Source organism: Biomphalaria glabrata, chromosome 2, assembly GCF_947242115.1.
Source record: "Biomphalaria glabrata chromosome 2, xgBioGlab47.1, whole genome shotgun sequence".
NCBI classification, from domain to species: Eukaryota; Metazoa; Mollusca; class Gastropoda; family Planorbidae; genus Biomphalaria; species Biomphalaria glabrata.
The window spans coordinates 4,018,259-4,034,292 of record NC_074712.1 but is presented as its reverse complement, the minus strand read 5'-3'; the positions used below and the strand labels follow the sequence as shown (position 1 = coordinate 4,034,292).

General features: G+C 35.8%; 1 protein-coding gene and 1 long non-coding RNA gene across 2 annotated transcripts in view; one reads left to right on the top strand and one right to left on the bottom strand.

The window, feature by feature from the left end:
• The window catches only part of LOC106060744 (intraflagellar transport protein 27 homolog), a 125,865-nt gene that overhangs the window by 105,654 nt on the left and 4,177 nt on the right, over window positions 1-16,034 (bottom strand). Inside the window, exon 7 of the mRNA XM_056018802.1 lies at window positions 14,019-14,134. Within this exon, the coding sequence (XP_055874777.1) occupies window positions 14,036-14,134 (99 nt within the window). The 3' untranslated portion in view covers window positions 14,019-14,035. The remainder of the gene's footprint in view (window positions 1-14,018; window positions 14,135-16,034) is intronic.
• LOC129924439 (uncharacterized) lies at window positions 62-1,817 on the top strand. Its single transcript, XR_008776381.1, has 3 exons — window positions 62-251; window positions 692-1,065; window positions 1,161-1,817. It is a non-coding gene; the product is annotated as an uncharacterized LOC129924439 (long non-coding RNA).

Sequence of the window (16,034 nt, the reverse complement as noted above, 5' to 3'; positions counted from 1 at the left end):
TTGCATGCAAGTTGAAAATATTTTGTGTTCAACTAAACGTAAAGAATAATTTTTTAAAGTTGTCAACATGTTTTTATAATTGATAGAGCTAGAATAATTCATTAGTTCAGTACATTTCAGTATCACTAAGACTTTCAATTCATTCTCTTTGATTTGGCTGCTAAATGTTCTATTTTTTCATTTTTCAGTTGGAGATCCGATTAGAAATATATCACATACAGTAAAATGAAGCCATCTCCTAGGAGTAACAGGTAATGTTTGAAAGCTACATATAAAGATATGTACAGCAAGATGTCTAATAGTTGCTTAGTTGAAGTCACATTTTACTTTAATTTAACTTATTTAAATTAGACTCTTTTGATATATATATGCATAATTTGGAACAGATTAGCTAAGAAACTACAGGTAAATATCAGCAAAACAAAATTTATTTTTTTAATCTTTAAGTTTCATGCATGCCAATTAGTGTGTTTTCAGTGTTCTAATAAACTAAACTAATTTTATTTTAATGATTAGTTTTGTATGCTGGTAATCAATAAAACTCCCATAGATAAACAGAGTAAATACAGAACTTTTTAAATTCAATAATATAAATACTAATGTAGTACAATTTCCAATATCTCCATTTTTAAGTTAACTAGTTGTTTTTTTCTGTTACAAATGCTGATCATACATAACTAAATTGGAACAGATGAAGTCAAACAGAATAGTAAGGATTTTGAGGCAAGTATTTTATGACTATAGTTCTAAATGAAATAGCAAAGTTTTCTAAAACAAAATATTTTCAGGTAATATATTCAGTTGTTTTTGGACTACTGGTAATTAAGACGTGACTTTGGATGACAGCCAAGATTATGATTTAAGGTGTTGACATTGTTCTATATAATTTTTGTTGTTGTCATATCTGTACTGTCTTTTGATAGTAGTTACCACAGTATTATTTAATTATAGCTTTACATTTTAAAGTTAACAAGTTTTGTTTTTTTTTCTATTTCAAATGCTCTGAATACATAACTAAACAGGAAGAATAGATGAATTGCAAAACTCAAAAGCAAGGATTTTGAGGTAAGTGTTTTATGAAAATAATTATAAATAAAATAGAAATTTTTTTATGAAAAAAAAAATGTTTAGATAATATATTCAGTTGTTTTGATTTACAGACCAAGATGAAGTACATCCTGCAGACTTACAGACCAAAATAATGTACATCCTGCTGATTTACAGATCAAAATAATGTACATCCTGCTGATTTACAGATCAAAATAACGTACATCCTGCAGATTTACAGATCAAAATAATGTACATCCTGCTGATTTACAGACAAAAATAAAGTACATCCTGCTGATTTACAGATCAAAATAACGTCATCCTGCTGATTTACAGATCAAAATAACGTACATCCTGCTGATTTACAGATCAAAATAACGTACATCCTGCTGATTTACAGATCAAAATAACGTACATCCTGCTGATTTACAGATCAAAATAACGTACATCCTGCTGATTTACAGATCAAAATAACGTACATCCTGCTGATTTACAGATCAAAATAACGTACATCCTGCTGATTTACAGATCAAAATAACGTACATCCTGCTGATTTACAGATCAAAATAACGTACATCCTGCTGATTTACAGATCAAAATAACGTACATCCTCCTGATTTACAGATCAAAATAAAGTACATTCTGGTGATTTACAAACACTTGCATGGGCTGCTTGTAATAAAAAGTGTCTTTAGGTGATAGCCAAGATGAAACTTTGTGAAATTATTTATTAGCATAGACAAGAAATGAATAAATAAAAACATCTGGTAGGCCTAATGAATTATTTTGTTTGATACCAACAAGGGAAACAAATCCTTCAGTATTCACAGATATGGATGAATTTGTTAAAACATATTTCTCCCTCAAACATTTTCAGATTAATTTGATAATATATAATTATTTACTCTACATAACAAAACAGCAGCAGGAGGATGCTGGGCCCATAACCCAGAGGTTCATGGATCGGAACCTCGCTATGCTACCACTTAATAAACTAGAAAAGCAACACTTGATAACCATAAATAACGACACCAGATTCATGAGTGAATTTATTTAGATCTTGTTAACACACATGATACATAACAATCCAACATTTAATCCCTTAGTCAAGGGGAATCATTACAGATACTTATATAAACAATGTCAACAACATGAATCAATTTTTAAAAAACACTAGTCAAATAATTATTTGTAATTGATATCAAATCAGGGAAATAATTTGTACACTATTGATATACTTTTTTGGGGCAGAGTTCTTCCCCTTTAGTTTTTTTTTTTTTTATAATGGAATTTTTATAATTTGCTTGTTTAAAAATCTTATAGAATGAAGCTGTAGGTGGGTCTTAACTTTATTTTTAATGGTCTCAAGTAAAAAAAAGATGATGAAAAGGTCATTTGTTTTGTGGTCCACGGTTAACAAGGGTGTCGTGTGGGCAGCACGTTGAACAACCAATTTTACTTTTCCCCAACTAGTACCCAATTTGTAGGATAGCACTGAAAGATTCAAACTTTATAATAGCAGAAAAACATTGAAACTGTATGAATAACAGTAAAGAATTAAAACTTTATTATTGCAGTAAAGCATTTCATTTCATAATAGCAATGAAACATTAAAACTTTATAATAGCTATGAAACATTATAACTGTATAATATCAGTAAATTATTCAAACTTGAACAGCAGTGAAAAATTTAAACTTTATAGCAATAAAACATTTAAGCTTTATAATACCAGTAACTTTCAAACTTATTAAAAGCAGTAAATTTAGTGCTCTTGTACTAGTCAAGATCTGGATAAGACTGAGTAGACTATATTTTGTATGTCTATACCTAGAATTGTAGAATTTTTGAAAATGACATAGTGAGTGGGGCTTAACTCAAGTTATAATGGTGGACAAGTAAGGCAGATGATATACAGGTCATTTGTGTCTGTAGCCTACAGTAAACATTAAAACTTTATTATTGCAGTAAAACATGTATTTATATTGGCAGTGAAACTATAATTAAAAAGGAAGAAAACATATAAACTTAATAACAGCAAAAGAATTACAACTTTATAGCAGTAAAACATTCTAATAGTAGCAAAACATTATAAGCTATTGGTCATTGTGCTTGCCACATGACACACTGCTTCTTTTTTATTCTTTAAATAGCACATATATTTGAGGCTTAGAATTTAGTTCACATTTCCCTTGACAACTCATAAGTTTATAACTTTTTTTAATGTCAATTGGGAGTTTCTAAATTGTTCAAAGTTTCTTAAGAGAACTCATTAAGAGTTTAGTACTTTATATTTCCTTTTACATGTCATTAGGAGTTTGAAATTTGTTTAAAATAATAATCAAAATAATAATTAATAATAATAGTATTAATAGTAATAAAAATAATGACAATTAAAAATTATACATTTTGCTCTGCCCATAAGCTACTAGCAGAGGAACAACAAGGTTGCATTGAAGAGTCGATGTGCTGTAAATTACATCTAACCATAGATGATACTATATTGCACCAACCTAATAGAAGAAAAAAAAAAGAAACTTAACATGTGCTACATCGACTACAGAAAAAGCAGTTGATTCAGTTCTGCGAGAGTCTGGATAACTGGAAGATAAATCTACATCTGAGTTTAACCCACTATCTAAATGACTCCATTGCACTGCGTACAGACAAGGTAGACACTAAATTTAGAAACAGTATATCTCGCCTATTATACAGAAATGATTTAAATCTATATGCAGAAAACGCGCAGTTACACACCATAATTAAAACGTACGTGACGATATGTTTCTTTAGGCCTGGATAAGTAGACCCTATGGTATAAACATTGTAAAAGTGCGAGGCAGCCAACACCAACATTGCATTTGAAGGCATTGAGGGAATTTAACTCTGCTTCTCTTTATAAATATCTTGGAATAAACCAGAATGCCACAATAAACCATAAAAAAATTTAAAAGGACTGTCTTTGTAAATATAAGCAAAGATTAAATAAAATCCTCAACACTAAACTGTCTGGCAGTAACCTCATCACTGCAATAAATAGCTGGGCCATCTCGACCGACCTATATGACATCTACAGACTTCGAAAATACTACGAACCAAATTTCGATGTTTAACCACAAGTCTCCCACGAAAAGAAATTCGTCATTAGTAAGAAAAAAACACTCCACGGAAAATTCCCAGCATTATTAGATGGGGGAAAACATTGACAAGGCTGCTTCTCTACCCTAAAACTGAAGGCTTTGTTACAGCAATACAAGACAGAGTAATTAGGACAAAAAAATTACGAGAAACATATCCTAGGACTCAATATTGTTGACTTGCCGAAAATGTGGGCTTCAATTGAGCATATGCTGGCAGGATGTTCAGCCCTATCGGAATATGCCTACCTAGGTCGCCATAACCAAGTTGCAAAGCTAATACACTAGCACTTGGCTTTGACACATAATTTGATCGGTAAGGATACTCCTCCTAATTAAAAATAAGAGGTTCTCGAGTACTGAACATCTGCTGTACTGGGATATGCCTATTTTGACCGACAAAAGGGTAGATTTTAATCGCCTTGATCTGCTGCTCATCGATAAAAAGAAAAAGGCGCCGTACCACTATCTCATAATTTAAGAAAAACTGAGTTGGAAAAACAGCGAAAATATGGAAACCTAGGCTTGGAGATTAAGCGTTTATGGAAGTTATCTAAAACAACAATGTACCCCATTGTTATATCAACCGATGGGATAATAAAACTGACCTCACAGATACCTTTAAGACCCTTGGTATTCCGTTTGATCATCTAAGAGCTGAGCCGAAGGCTCTTCGAGCTCTAAGTTTGAAAAAAAAAAACCTGTTTGAGCGTCAAACAGTAAAAAAAAAAAAAAACCCGTGTGAACGCACAGTTCTGTCTGGAAGAGACCCAAGTCAATGCCTATGTAAATCATTGCTATTTCCGATGCATCTGGCACCCCGGGCGCATGGGCTAGACATGGCCGAAGGCCGAGTGCACCAGGGACCTCCGCCATTTTCCTATGTTGTACCAAGCTAACCGTGGAGGGCTCGCCATTAGTGTAACGGCCCCTTCAGGAACAGCGCATGGATTATCGAAAGAACCGTGAGGGCTCTCTTTCAACCCCGCTCCGTGCAATGGGTATGTTCTCGTCTACCCGTGATCACCCCCACGGGAGTCTTGTGTTGCTACCCATTTAGCCTAAACACTTCCTCTAATGGTCGTTTCCACACGAGCGCCTCGATGAGGCAAAGTAGCTCGCTCGCGCACTTGGCATTCCTAGGAAGATTCTCGTTGCCTGTCAGAGGGCGGTACTGCTGCAGACCTGCCACATCACCAGAAAATTCCTCTGTGTAATTAACTGTATAGAATTTAGCCCTTGTTATATAAATGTAGATCGAGTGATCCTTAAAGGATTACGGGCACGACATGGCCTAAATTGTGCCGATGTGCCTAAACTCAAACTCCTCGGTGTAAACTGTTAAAGGGACTACGATGAATTTTCTTTCCCTTTAACGAAACTCGACCCTGGTAGTGCCAGAGAATGAATAGCCCGACTCGTTCTTTTCTAACATAATAATAATAAATAATGATTAAAAATAATGATAAATAATGATTAAAAATAATAATAAATAATGATTAAAAATAATAATAAATAATGATTTAAAATAATAATAAATAATGATTTAAAATAATAATAAATAATGATTAAAAATAATAATAAATAATGATTAAAAATAGTAGTAAACCCTCCCAGGCCCCGCGATTCGAGATTCCCTTGACACAGTTAGCTTCGAAAAGCAGAACAGTTCTCATATATACTCAATATCTTTGGAAATCTTTCCAGGCATCTTTATAATACCAAATACTATTTCTATGTAAGCTCTTAACATGACATAAAATTCAGCAGCACGAGGTTTCTGTACATCCCGTTAAGTGTGTGACTTTCTGGTTGGATTTAGCTCTGAGAATGTCAAATGGTAGCACAACGAATAACGTGATGCAAGAAAAATTAGAAAAGTAAAACTGCTGTAGCGCGCAGTCTTAACAAAAATTCTAGCGATTGTACAGTACCTTTACTTTAAGAAAACAACACCGGATATAATGGGAGAACAGAGAAACAAACGAAAAACGGTGATAGCCGAAGTCGACCCAACCATGCAAGTATAAGGCCTACATCTTCGAAGAATTAAGAACGCCGAGGCTGACGGCCATTACATCGGGCATAGGATTCAAAAACGAGCTTATGCACATTATGGCATCAGAAGTAAAAGGAAACATTATTGATAAAATCAAACTTGCAAAATATTTTTCAGTCACTCTTGACTGCACACATGATGTTAGCCACAAAGAGCTGATGTCCCTTATATTGAGTTTTTTTTTTTTTTTTTTTTTTTTGACGTATTCTTAACAGGAAAGGGTTTGTCATGGCGTTTATTGCTGCGCTGGTGAACGTTGGTCAGGACATCGCCGATTGTCGTGTCCAGGGATACAAATACAATGGTGTAAACTTGAAGGGAAAGCACCAAAGAGTCCAAGAACACATTATTCGCATCAACAATCGGCCTTTTGCGCTCTTCTTGCGGCGGCCATAATCTTAACCTTCAGAGTGTTTAGCAGAAATATAATTATGTAGTTTGTTGATTGTTCATGAACAAATGTCTTAATCCTTAGTTATGTTGATTAAGGCAAAATCTTTCATGAAGTAGGCTACATTATGTAATGTAGTCAAACGGCCAATAGTACAGTACATACGTAAGGTACTATGTTTTGTAACAAAAAGAAGACCTACAGCATTAGAGGTGGACGAGACATTAGCGTGATGTGATATGGTATGGATATATAGCCTACACTTACGGCCCATGGCCCCCTGCACTGCTAAGGCCGCCTCTGCCCATGCCTCCAGAGTAATCTGTCCAAGTCAGACAGCCATCAACAAATACAAGGCAGGACTATTACACTAGCCTTCTACATTCATAGTCTTGTACAAATGCTCCTTCTTCCGTATGCTATTAGAGCATGGAATGGGTTGCCAGAGCTATAAGCCAGGAAAACCAGTGACTTGGCAGAATTTAGGTCATTGGTTAATATGCATGACTGAATGCATGACGCGTAGGACGTAATCATCTTCTTTTTTTTTTTGAAGTAACGTCTGTATTATATAAGATAAGATAGTCTTGTTCCTAATTCTACCAATCGCATTTCTCCACCAAACCTTATATACGGACCACCGACAGCCTTCCCTGCTTCGCTCCATGTCCCTATTACAGTCTTCAGGCAGGACAATAGACCTCTCCTCAGTTACCAACAATTCAGACTCTTTCTAATCATTTTCCTCTCATACAGCGTCTTCCTGTTCTTTTTCAATACTGCGCTTGTACGCACTACAAGCACTGGTTCATAAGGCAGGGTTACAACAATATGTTGCAATGAAGTTTTACGGTTCGCTCTCTATTTCCTTTTCTGTGTTTTTTTTTCACTCTCTGGAACCCTCATTTTGTTTTCTTTTAACCTGCGCTTCGTAATTTCTCCGACATAGGCTATTTTGACTTGATTTGGAAACACCCGTTCCCTTATGCGCCCCGACGCGAAATGACAAAAGATATAGATTTATCTTTTTAATAGGGGCCTACTCTTAGGATTTAATTGTCTGTTTATTTTGACAGTTTTACAAAGTAAGCCTATTGTAACATAATAGTATTATATGTACATTTGCACACTAGCGCGTCAGTGCAACACCGCTTGTGTTTACGTAATAAACGGAGTTCCTAATATGTCTTCCCTCTTAAACACTAGTTTGTTATTTGTGTAACACAAATATTCTACATGGTGTCAGAATAAAACTTAAAAAGCTGTCCAGACAAAGGGTTTTTATTAATCTTGAATTGGAATGCTAAAGATCTGTATCAAGAGTTTTTAAGGTTTCAACAGCAGGTGAGCTTTTGTTTCAAAGGACCGTTAGCTGGTGCCGATAGTAAACAAAAAGCCGGATGGCTGGGAATGTGGATAGGTCAACAAGGCCGTGAAGTTTACAAAACTCTAAATATTACTGATAGTGAAGAGGGAGATCCGCAATTGCTATTAAAGAAAATAGAAGACTACATAAGGCCAAGACAAAATAAAAGAGTGTCTAGATTTAGAGCACATCAGAGAAAGCAGGTAGAAGGAGAAAGTTTTGATAACTTTGTTAAAGACCTAAAGCTTCTCATTATGGACTGTGAGTATGACAACCCAGACGATAGGCTTATTGATTTGATCATTAGTGGAGTCATACACGAAAAGGTACAATTAAGACTACTTGATCAGGGACAGAAGTTGACCCTTAGCAAGGCTTTAGAAATTGGACAACAATATGAGATGTCGCAAAGCCAAGGGAAAATGTTTAGGGGCCAAGAAGTTCTAACAATCAAGAGAGGGTCACACAATGTACTAAAGCAGAAGTCTAAAGATAACTCAGATAAATTATGTAGTAAATGCGGCAAGAACCACGAAAAGGGAAAATGTCCAGCAATAGGAACCACATGCAATTTCTGCAAGAAGAAAAACCACTGGTTTCAAATGTGCAGAAAAAGACGCAACGTCAATCTAGTAGAAGATGACAGTCACAGTGATGAAAATATTATACCTGTTAGCACTGCAAGTAGCCAGTATAGAAAGGGTAATATTGAGAACATCAATGTCGTCGAAGACAAGTGGACTGTAAAACTAGTCGTGCATGGCAAGACATTAATTTTTCGTATCGACACTGGTGCAAGATGTAACATTCTTGTCAAGTCAGAGTTTGAAAAGCTCAAAGACAAAGTAAAACTTGCTTATTCAGCAAAGTCGCTCAAGTCTTACTCTAATCATGTTATTAAGACTTTAGGAGCAGTAGTGCTACCTTTGAAAAATAATATCCAAGAGGTGAAAGCAAGGTTTGAGGTAGTAGACATTAGTCAAGAGAACATTTTGAGTGGTGACACAGCAGAATGTTTAGGACTACTACAACGGATTGACAGCATAGAATCCAAGGCAGAAGACGAGTTACAAAGAGAGTTTCCTGAAATGCTTAAAACAACTGGAACACTGCCAGGAGAATACAAGATTCAGTTACAGGAAAATGCTAAAGGAGTTATCCATCCACCACGTCGCTTAGCAGCATCACTACGCAATAAAGTTGAAGAAAAACTTAAAGAAATGCAAGCTGATGGATTTATTACTCCAGTACATGAACCTACTGAATGGGTTAGCTCCATGGTTGTTTTGTTCAGGAATGACAAAGTGAGAATATGTATTGATCCAAAAGATCTCAATAAAGCAATCAGACGGGAACATCACCCAATGAAAACTATTGAAGATGTGATCACTAATATTCCAGATTCGAAGATATTCTCAGTTCTCGATGCCAAGTCAGGGTTTATGCAAATAAAGCTTGATAGAGAATCTTCATTTCTCACAACTTTCAACACACCTCTGGGAAGATATAGATGGTTACGATTACCTTTTGGAATCAAATCAGCGCCAGAAATTTACCAAAGAATTATGGATGAAATGCTTCAAGGAATTGAAGGAGCATATGTCATCATAGACGACATTCTAGTAGCTGATAGAGATGTTGAGCATCATGATCACATTTTGAAACAAGTCATGCAAAGAGCAACGGAGTACAATCTAAAGCTGAACTATGATAAGTGCAAGATAAGGCAAAACAGAGTACCTTATATGGGCCATATCTTGTCAGAGAAAGGTTTAGAACCAGATCCAGCAAAGATAAAGGCAATTATTGACATGCCAGCTCCTCAAGACAAAGATGGAATCAGAAAATTTCTAGGTTTAATTCAGTACCTAGCAAAATTTATTCCTAATCTAAGTCAAGCAGATGCTCCAATACGAAAGCTTCTAAAAGATGATATAGAATTTCAATGGAATCATGAACAAAACAAGAGTTTCAAAGAATTGAAACATTTTTGTACAAACCCTCCAGTTTTGTCATATTATAATGTCAACAAGAACGTAGAGATAGAATGTGATGCAAGTAAAGATGGACTGGGAGCAGTATTACTCCAGGAAGGCCGTATAATTGCATACGCATCAAGAGCTCTCACAGATACAGAAACAAGATATGCTCAGATTGAGAAGGAAATGCTCTCAATTGTTTATAGTACAAGCAAATTTCACTGCTACATATTTGGTAAGGAAGTAACAGTTTATAATGATCACAAACCTCTGGAGCAAATCTTCAAGAAACCTCTATTGTCAGCACCAATGAGAATACAGAAGATGCTAATAAGACTGCAGTGGTATGATCTGAAAGTCTGTTACAGAAAAGGCAAGGAAATGTTTATCTCCGATACACTTTCTCGTGCACATCTACCAAATACTGATACACAGACATGTGAATTTACAGATGATTCAGTGCATATGATCTCTGTAAGTGATTCGAAATACAGTGAAATTAAAGACTGTACAAGCAAGGAACTTTCAATGCTTCTGGAAGTAATTATGACTGGTTGGCCAGACACAAGAAGCGAGACTCCAATTGAAGTCAGGCCATATTGGGATTCAAGAGACCAGTTATCAACTTCGGATGGTATTATATACAAAGGTCTGAGAATAGTCATGCCACCAAGCTTACGTAAATACATGCTAAATCTGATTCACAAGTCTCACTTAGGAATAGTCAAGTGTAAGCAGAGAGCCAGAGAAGTCATGTATTGGCCAGGCATGAATGCAGACATTGAAGTGACAGTTAGGGATTGTAGCCGGTGTGCTGAACATCAGAATCAAAATGTGTCAGAACCGCTAATGCCTACCAAGACACCAGACCTTCCATACAGCATGGTTGGGTGTGATCTGTTTAACTTTGAGGGTAAAAAGTATGTTCTTCTAGTTGACTACTTCTCAAAGTTTATTGATGTCAAAGAACTGTCACAGGAAACCACATCAGATATCATCGAAGCAATGAAGAGTATATTCGCATGCCATGGAATACCTAGAAGGTTAAGGTCAGATAGCGGGCCACAGTTGGCTTCAAGGGAATTCCTGAATTTCTGTAAATCATACGGAATAGAGCATGAAATGTCGAGTCCTCATTTTCAGAGTTCTAATGGCGAGGCTGAAAGAGCTATTCAAACAGTGAAGAAACTTTGGAAGAAAAGCGAAGACAAATCTCTGTCGCTATTAGACTACAGAACTACTCCACTGAGTAATATTAATTTGTCGCCAGCCCAATTACTCATGGGACGCCGACCCAGAAATTTGTTACCTTCTAGCGAGGAAATACTCACACCTAAGACACCAGATCTCAAGGTGGTGAAGAAACACTTTGACTCCGAGAAACAGTCTCAGAAACATTATTATGATAAGAGGAAAGGAGTTAAGAGTCATAATCCACTACAAGACGGAACGGCAGTCAGAATGCAACTTAATTCTAAGTGGAAACCAGGAACAGTAGTTTCGAAGCATTCTAAGCCTAGATCATATAATGTCAAAAGTGGAAATAAGGTCTACAGAAGAAACAGAAAACACATCAGAAAGTCTTCTGAGAAAGCAAACAGATTTGACAACAATTATGACTTTCCAGATGACATCTCAGAACAACCAGAACCACTAGATCTAGAGAGTCCAAGATTACAAACTACACTAGATTTTGAGCCGCCACTACACACTGCTTCTTCTAACACCTTTAGACCAAATGAACCTTATGTAACACGCTCAGGCAGAATAGTTAACAAACCCAAGAGACTTGATTTGTGATGAACTGATTAGACTTTTTAGTTGACTAGTTTGTTAGTTATTCTGATAAATAGATTTTCTAAATTAAAGAAGAGAGATGTAACATAATAGTATTATATGTACATTTGCACACTAGCGCGTCAGTGCAACACCGCTTGTGTTTACGTAATAAACGGAGTTCCTAATATGTCTTCCCTCTTAAACACTAGTTTGTTATTTGTGTAACACAAATATTCTACACCTTTCATTCCATGTTCTCTCTGTCTCTGTCTCTCTCTCTTTCTCGTGTAGGCTAAAAGGAAGTGGAAATGACGTAAAGCTTATTAAAATTAAGTAGACTTAAGGAAAAAGAAAAAAATGCTTGAAAATACTAAATTTATATTTCTATTAATGCTTTCTATATATAGACCCATGTATAGACTACGCCTTTTGAGGAAATACCGAAATAAAATACAAAGATTTGATAGAGTTTGCGGTTTTTCGCAAATATATAGGCCTATATAGCGGTCGTCAGGTTTTAGCGAGTCTTTCAAAAAACCGTTATTAGTGAGCACATAGGAAGAGCTAGAATAATATAACCTACGCAACAACACATAATATATAATTATATATATTAATTTATTTAAGTCTTGAACATATATAAGTCTATGGTCTTGAACCAATTATGCCTTAGCCTACATTCGGAAATTCTCGAACGCAATATTCCTTTAAGAACGCGATTGTCCTTTTAAAACCGATTATTTTGGATCTAGATTTAGTTCTCTAGCCTAATTTAAATGTATTTCTTTTTCTTACTTTGAAAAAATAATAACCGTCAAACTAGAGATTTCTCAATGTGGTCAACTAGCGAGTAGGCCTAATTCTTTTCTCAGCGATATTCATTATGAAGTTGTGACTTTAATCGGTATTGTAATTATAATACTAATGGGAATGCGTTCGATTCTGAGAGTAAGGATAAGTGCATATTTTTTCCACACCTGATACAGGGAAAACATTTGTCCTGGGGGCGGGGGGACAGGCCCTATTATTTAAGTGTTAGTTTCGTCTTCTGCACCAGTCTTCAACAAGGGCTTTTCTTTGGGTCTCAACTCACAAATGTGTTTACCGCAGTCTTTGTGAGAGCTCTTTAACTGTCGCTTTCAGGTGCCATCTGCTGCTTTTTTCAATGCCAGTGAGGACCAAATGGCGCCTGAGTTGATGTTTTTGAAATAAAAATAATTCACCATCATATATCCCTTAGTCTGTTTGACTCTTGGGGCACCACACAAGATTGATTGAACGCTTCTCTCCATTCCTCTCTTGTTTTTTATTTGATAGAATCTCCTTCAATGAGTAGTAAGCAGTCATCATGAGGTCTATTAATCGCTGTTCTAATCCTGTTTCTAATCTAATATCTTTGTTTGTGATGCGGTCTTTGTGATGTGTCCAAGATTTACAAGCATATAAGAATGTGGCTGTGGCCAGGGAGCACATCTGTCTTATTTTATGGGGCAGATGATGTAAAGGTCATCTGTTTCTAAGGCCAACAAGGGTGTCATGTGGCCAGCACAACGACCAACCGCCTTTACTTTTCCCAAACTAATGTCAGGTACCCTTTAGAGCTGAGTGGACTGAGAGGTGCCCAAATATCCCGAAATTAAAAACCCAGTCTTCATTTGTATTCGAACCCAAGACCCCCAGTTCAGAAGCCAAGTGCTTTACTGCTCAACCACCACGCTTCCTCTGATTTTAGCGTCAAGGGATATGTCTTTGTCTTTCCAGATTGTTTTGAGTTTTGCTAGTGCTGCTATGGACTGAACAATCCTGGCCAGTAGTTCAGGACTATGAAGGTTCTCTAAGTGTTGGAGGGAGAAGAATACTCATTTTTGCTTTGTGGATGATATAGATGGTCTGGAAGGGACAGAAGAGAAATTAGCTGACTTGGTGATGCGCATAGTGACTTAAGCAGCATATGGTATGCATGCGCATAGAGACTTAAGCAGCATATGGTATGCAAAACAATGCAGAAAAAAACACAAATTATAATCAATAGCCAACAGGGCTTTAAAATGGACATCAGTAGTTTTAAATATCGCAGAACTATTGTCTCAGACGAAGAGAACCAAACCTAAACTACTGTCCTGAATTTCAGTCATGATATTTATGAAATATGAAAAAAAAAATCATAGTACAGGATGGGACCAAACACAGGTTTCTGTTTTATACATTCATGCTATTCATTTTTATTTTATAATTTGTGATTTTAAATAAAGTGAAGATGAAAAAAAAGGACTGTACATTCAGGCAAGAGTAGAGAACAATTCTACTCTTTCTTGGTAAAGTTTATGAAATTCATTAGCCAAGAAAAAAAATGGTACATCAACATGTTGCATTTCTTTCTGAAATGTAAAAAAAAAAATTTAATCACAGCATGTTGGAAGCAATATATTTAACACACACAAAAAAGAGAAATGTAATTATTAATGCATAAATACTATAAACAGGTAAGAAATGGGAAAGGGGAAGTACTGATATTTTTATCTTATAAATTACAGATGTTGCATCAATGAAAAAGATAATTAGATATATTTCTAATAATTTTACATTCTATGTCTCAATCTTGAATCTAGTAAAAGTAAAAAAAAGTTCCCCTTTCAGACCTTGTGGTTTAGAGGACAGATGATGTAAAGGTCATCTGTTTCTGTGGCGTATGGTTAACGATGGTGTCAAGTGGCCAGCAGATCGACCAACCGCCTTTGCTTTTCCCAACAAATATCAGATACCCATTTAGAGCTGGGTGGACTCAAAGGTGCCCAAAGATCCCAAAATTAAAAATCCCAGTCGTCACCATGATTGGAACCCTGAACCTCGGGTTCAGAAGCCAAGAGCTTTACCACTCAACCACCACGCCTCCTTGAATCTAGTAGTGCATGTTAATTAGAGACTTATACTCTACCAAGTCATTGCTTTTCCATGCAACCCCCTTCTCTAATGGCACTAGGTAAGAAAGAATAATCATATGAAACAAGAACAGAGCCTTTATTTTTGTACCAAGGCAAGGGAAAGTACACAAATAGAATCAACAATTCACGTGACAATGAAAATAATGTGTAAATTGTTATACTGACAGCTTCCTTCTATTTTTTATTTTTTGGACCTCTCTGTCCAGTGATTTTTATTAACATTTTGGATGGATATAGCCGATTTTCAAATTACTGAACTCAAGATCATGACAGTGTTATACCAGTGGATTAAACAAGTATAAATATTATAAAACCCCATATTGGGCAGTCACATTTCTAGGCACAATAATAATAAACTTATCTCCCCTGGATTACAGAGGTAGTCTTCATGAATATTAATGGAGGCCCAAAAAAATGCAAAATCTCTCAAACATTTTGTAATGGGGGAAGGGAGCGGCAGGACAAAGTACATGTGTAAATTAATATGAACACATTAACAAGAAACATGCTCAAATTGCTGTTCAGCTAGATCAGGGGTTCTCAACCTTTTTAGCTTGGTGACCCCTTTTTACAATTTCAAACTCTGCGGCGAACCCCCCCCCCCTTCCCTTTACCAACAGCTAAGCTATTTTTGTTCATAAGCATAAGTAAAAAGCTAGAAAACCATGTTTCGCGAAAATAATTATTTGAAATGGAAAAAAATCACAATACAAATCGGAATATGACTGCAAACACTTGATCAAGATTAAAGAAAAGTCATTTTTTACTGCATCGTAATTAATGAGTTCAATACTTTCTGATATGTCTCCTGAACATCTTCAGCTTTGTGAATGGACTTCTGGCAAGTGCAAACGGCATGTCAGATTGAGTCGGAAAGTATGATGAAATTTTGTGCTCATGCATGCGCGAATGTTCTTTCACAGAAACTATCAATTTTATCTGTTTGTCAGGTTGTTTTCTTCTATTTTTGTTTGCCAATTGGAACTTTCATTTGGAAGGCTCAGATTGTTTCAAACAAATCGAGCCATGTTACATTTGATTCATGCAGTTACGCTTGTAAATACTTGCATTTGTGGCTGTGTCTTTGTTAATATTCGTCTATTGAATCACACCTATACCTATAATTACCTTAAAGTACTGGGTATTCTGACAAAGCTCGGATGTTGAGTATCAAAATGATGTTGCAGTTAATTCGGCTACATAGATTTGACTTATAGAACTTCATTACAAATAACGCACTGGGTTTTTTCAAGTTCTGCTTAAACTATTGAAGTTTAACCATATCCACATTATATGTTCTTTTCTCAACTTTCTTTTGTGCGAGAACTTTAGTCAT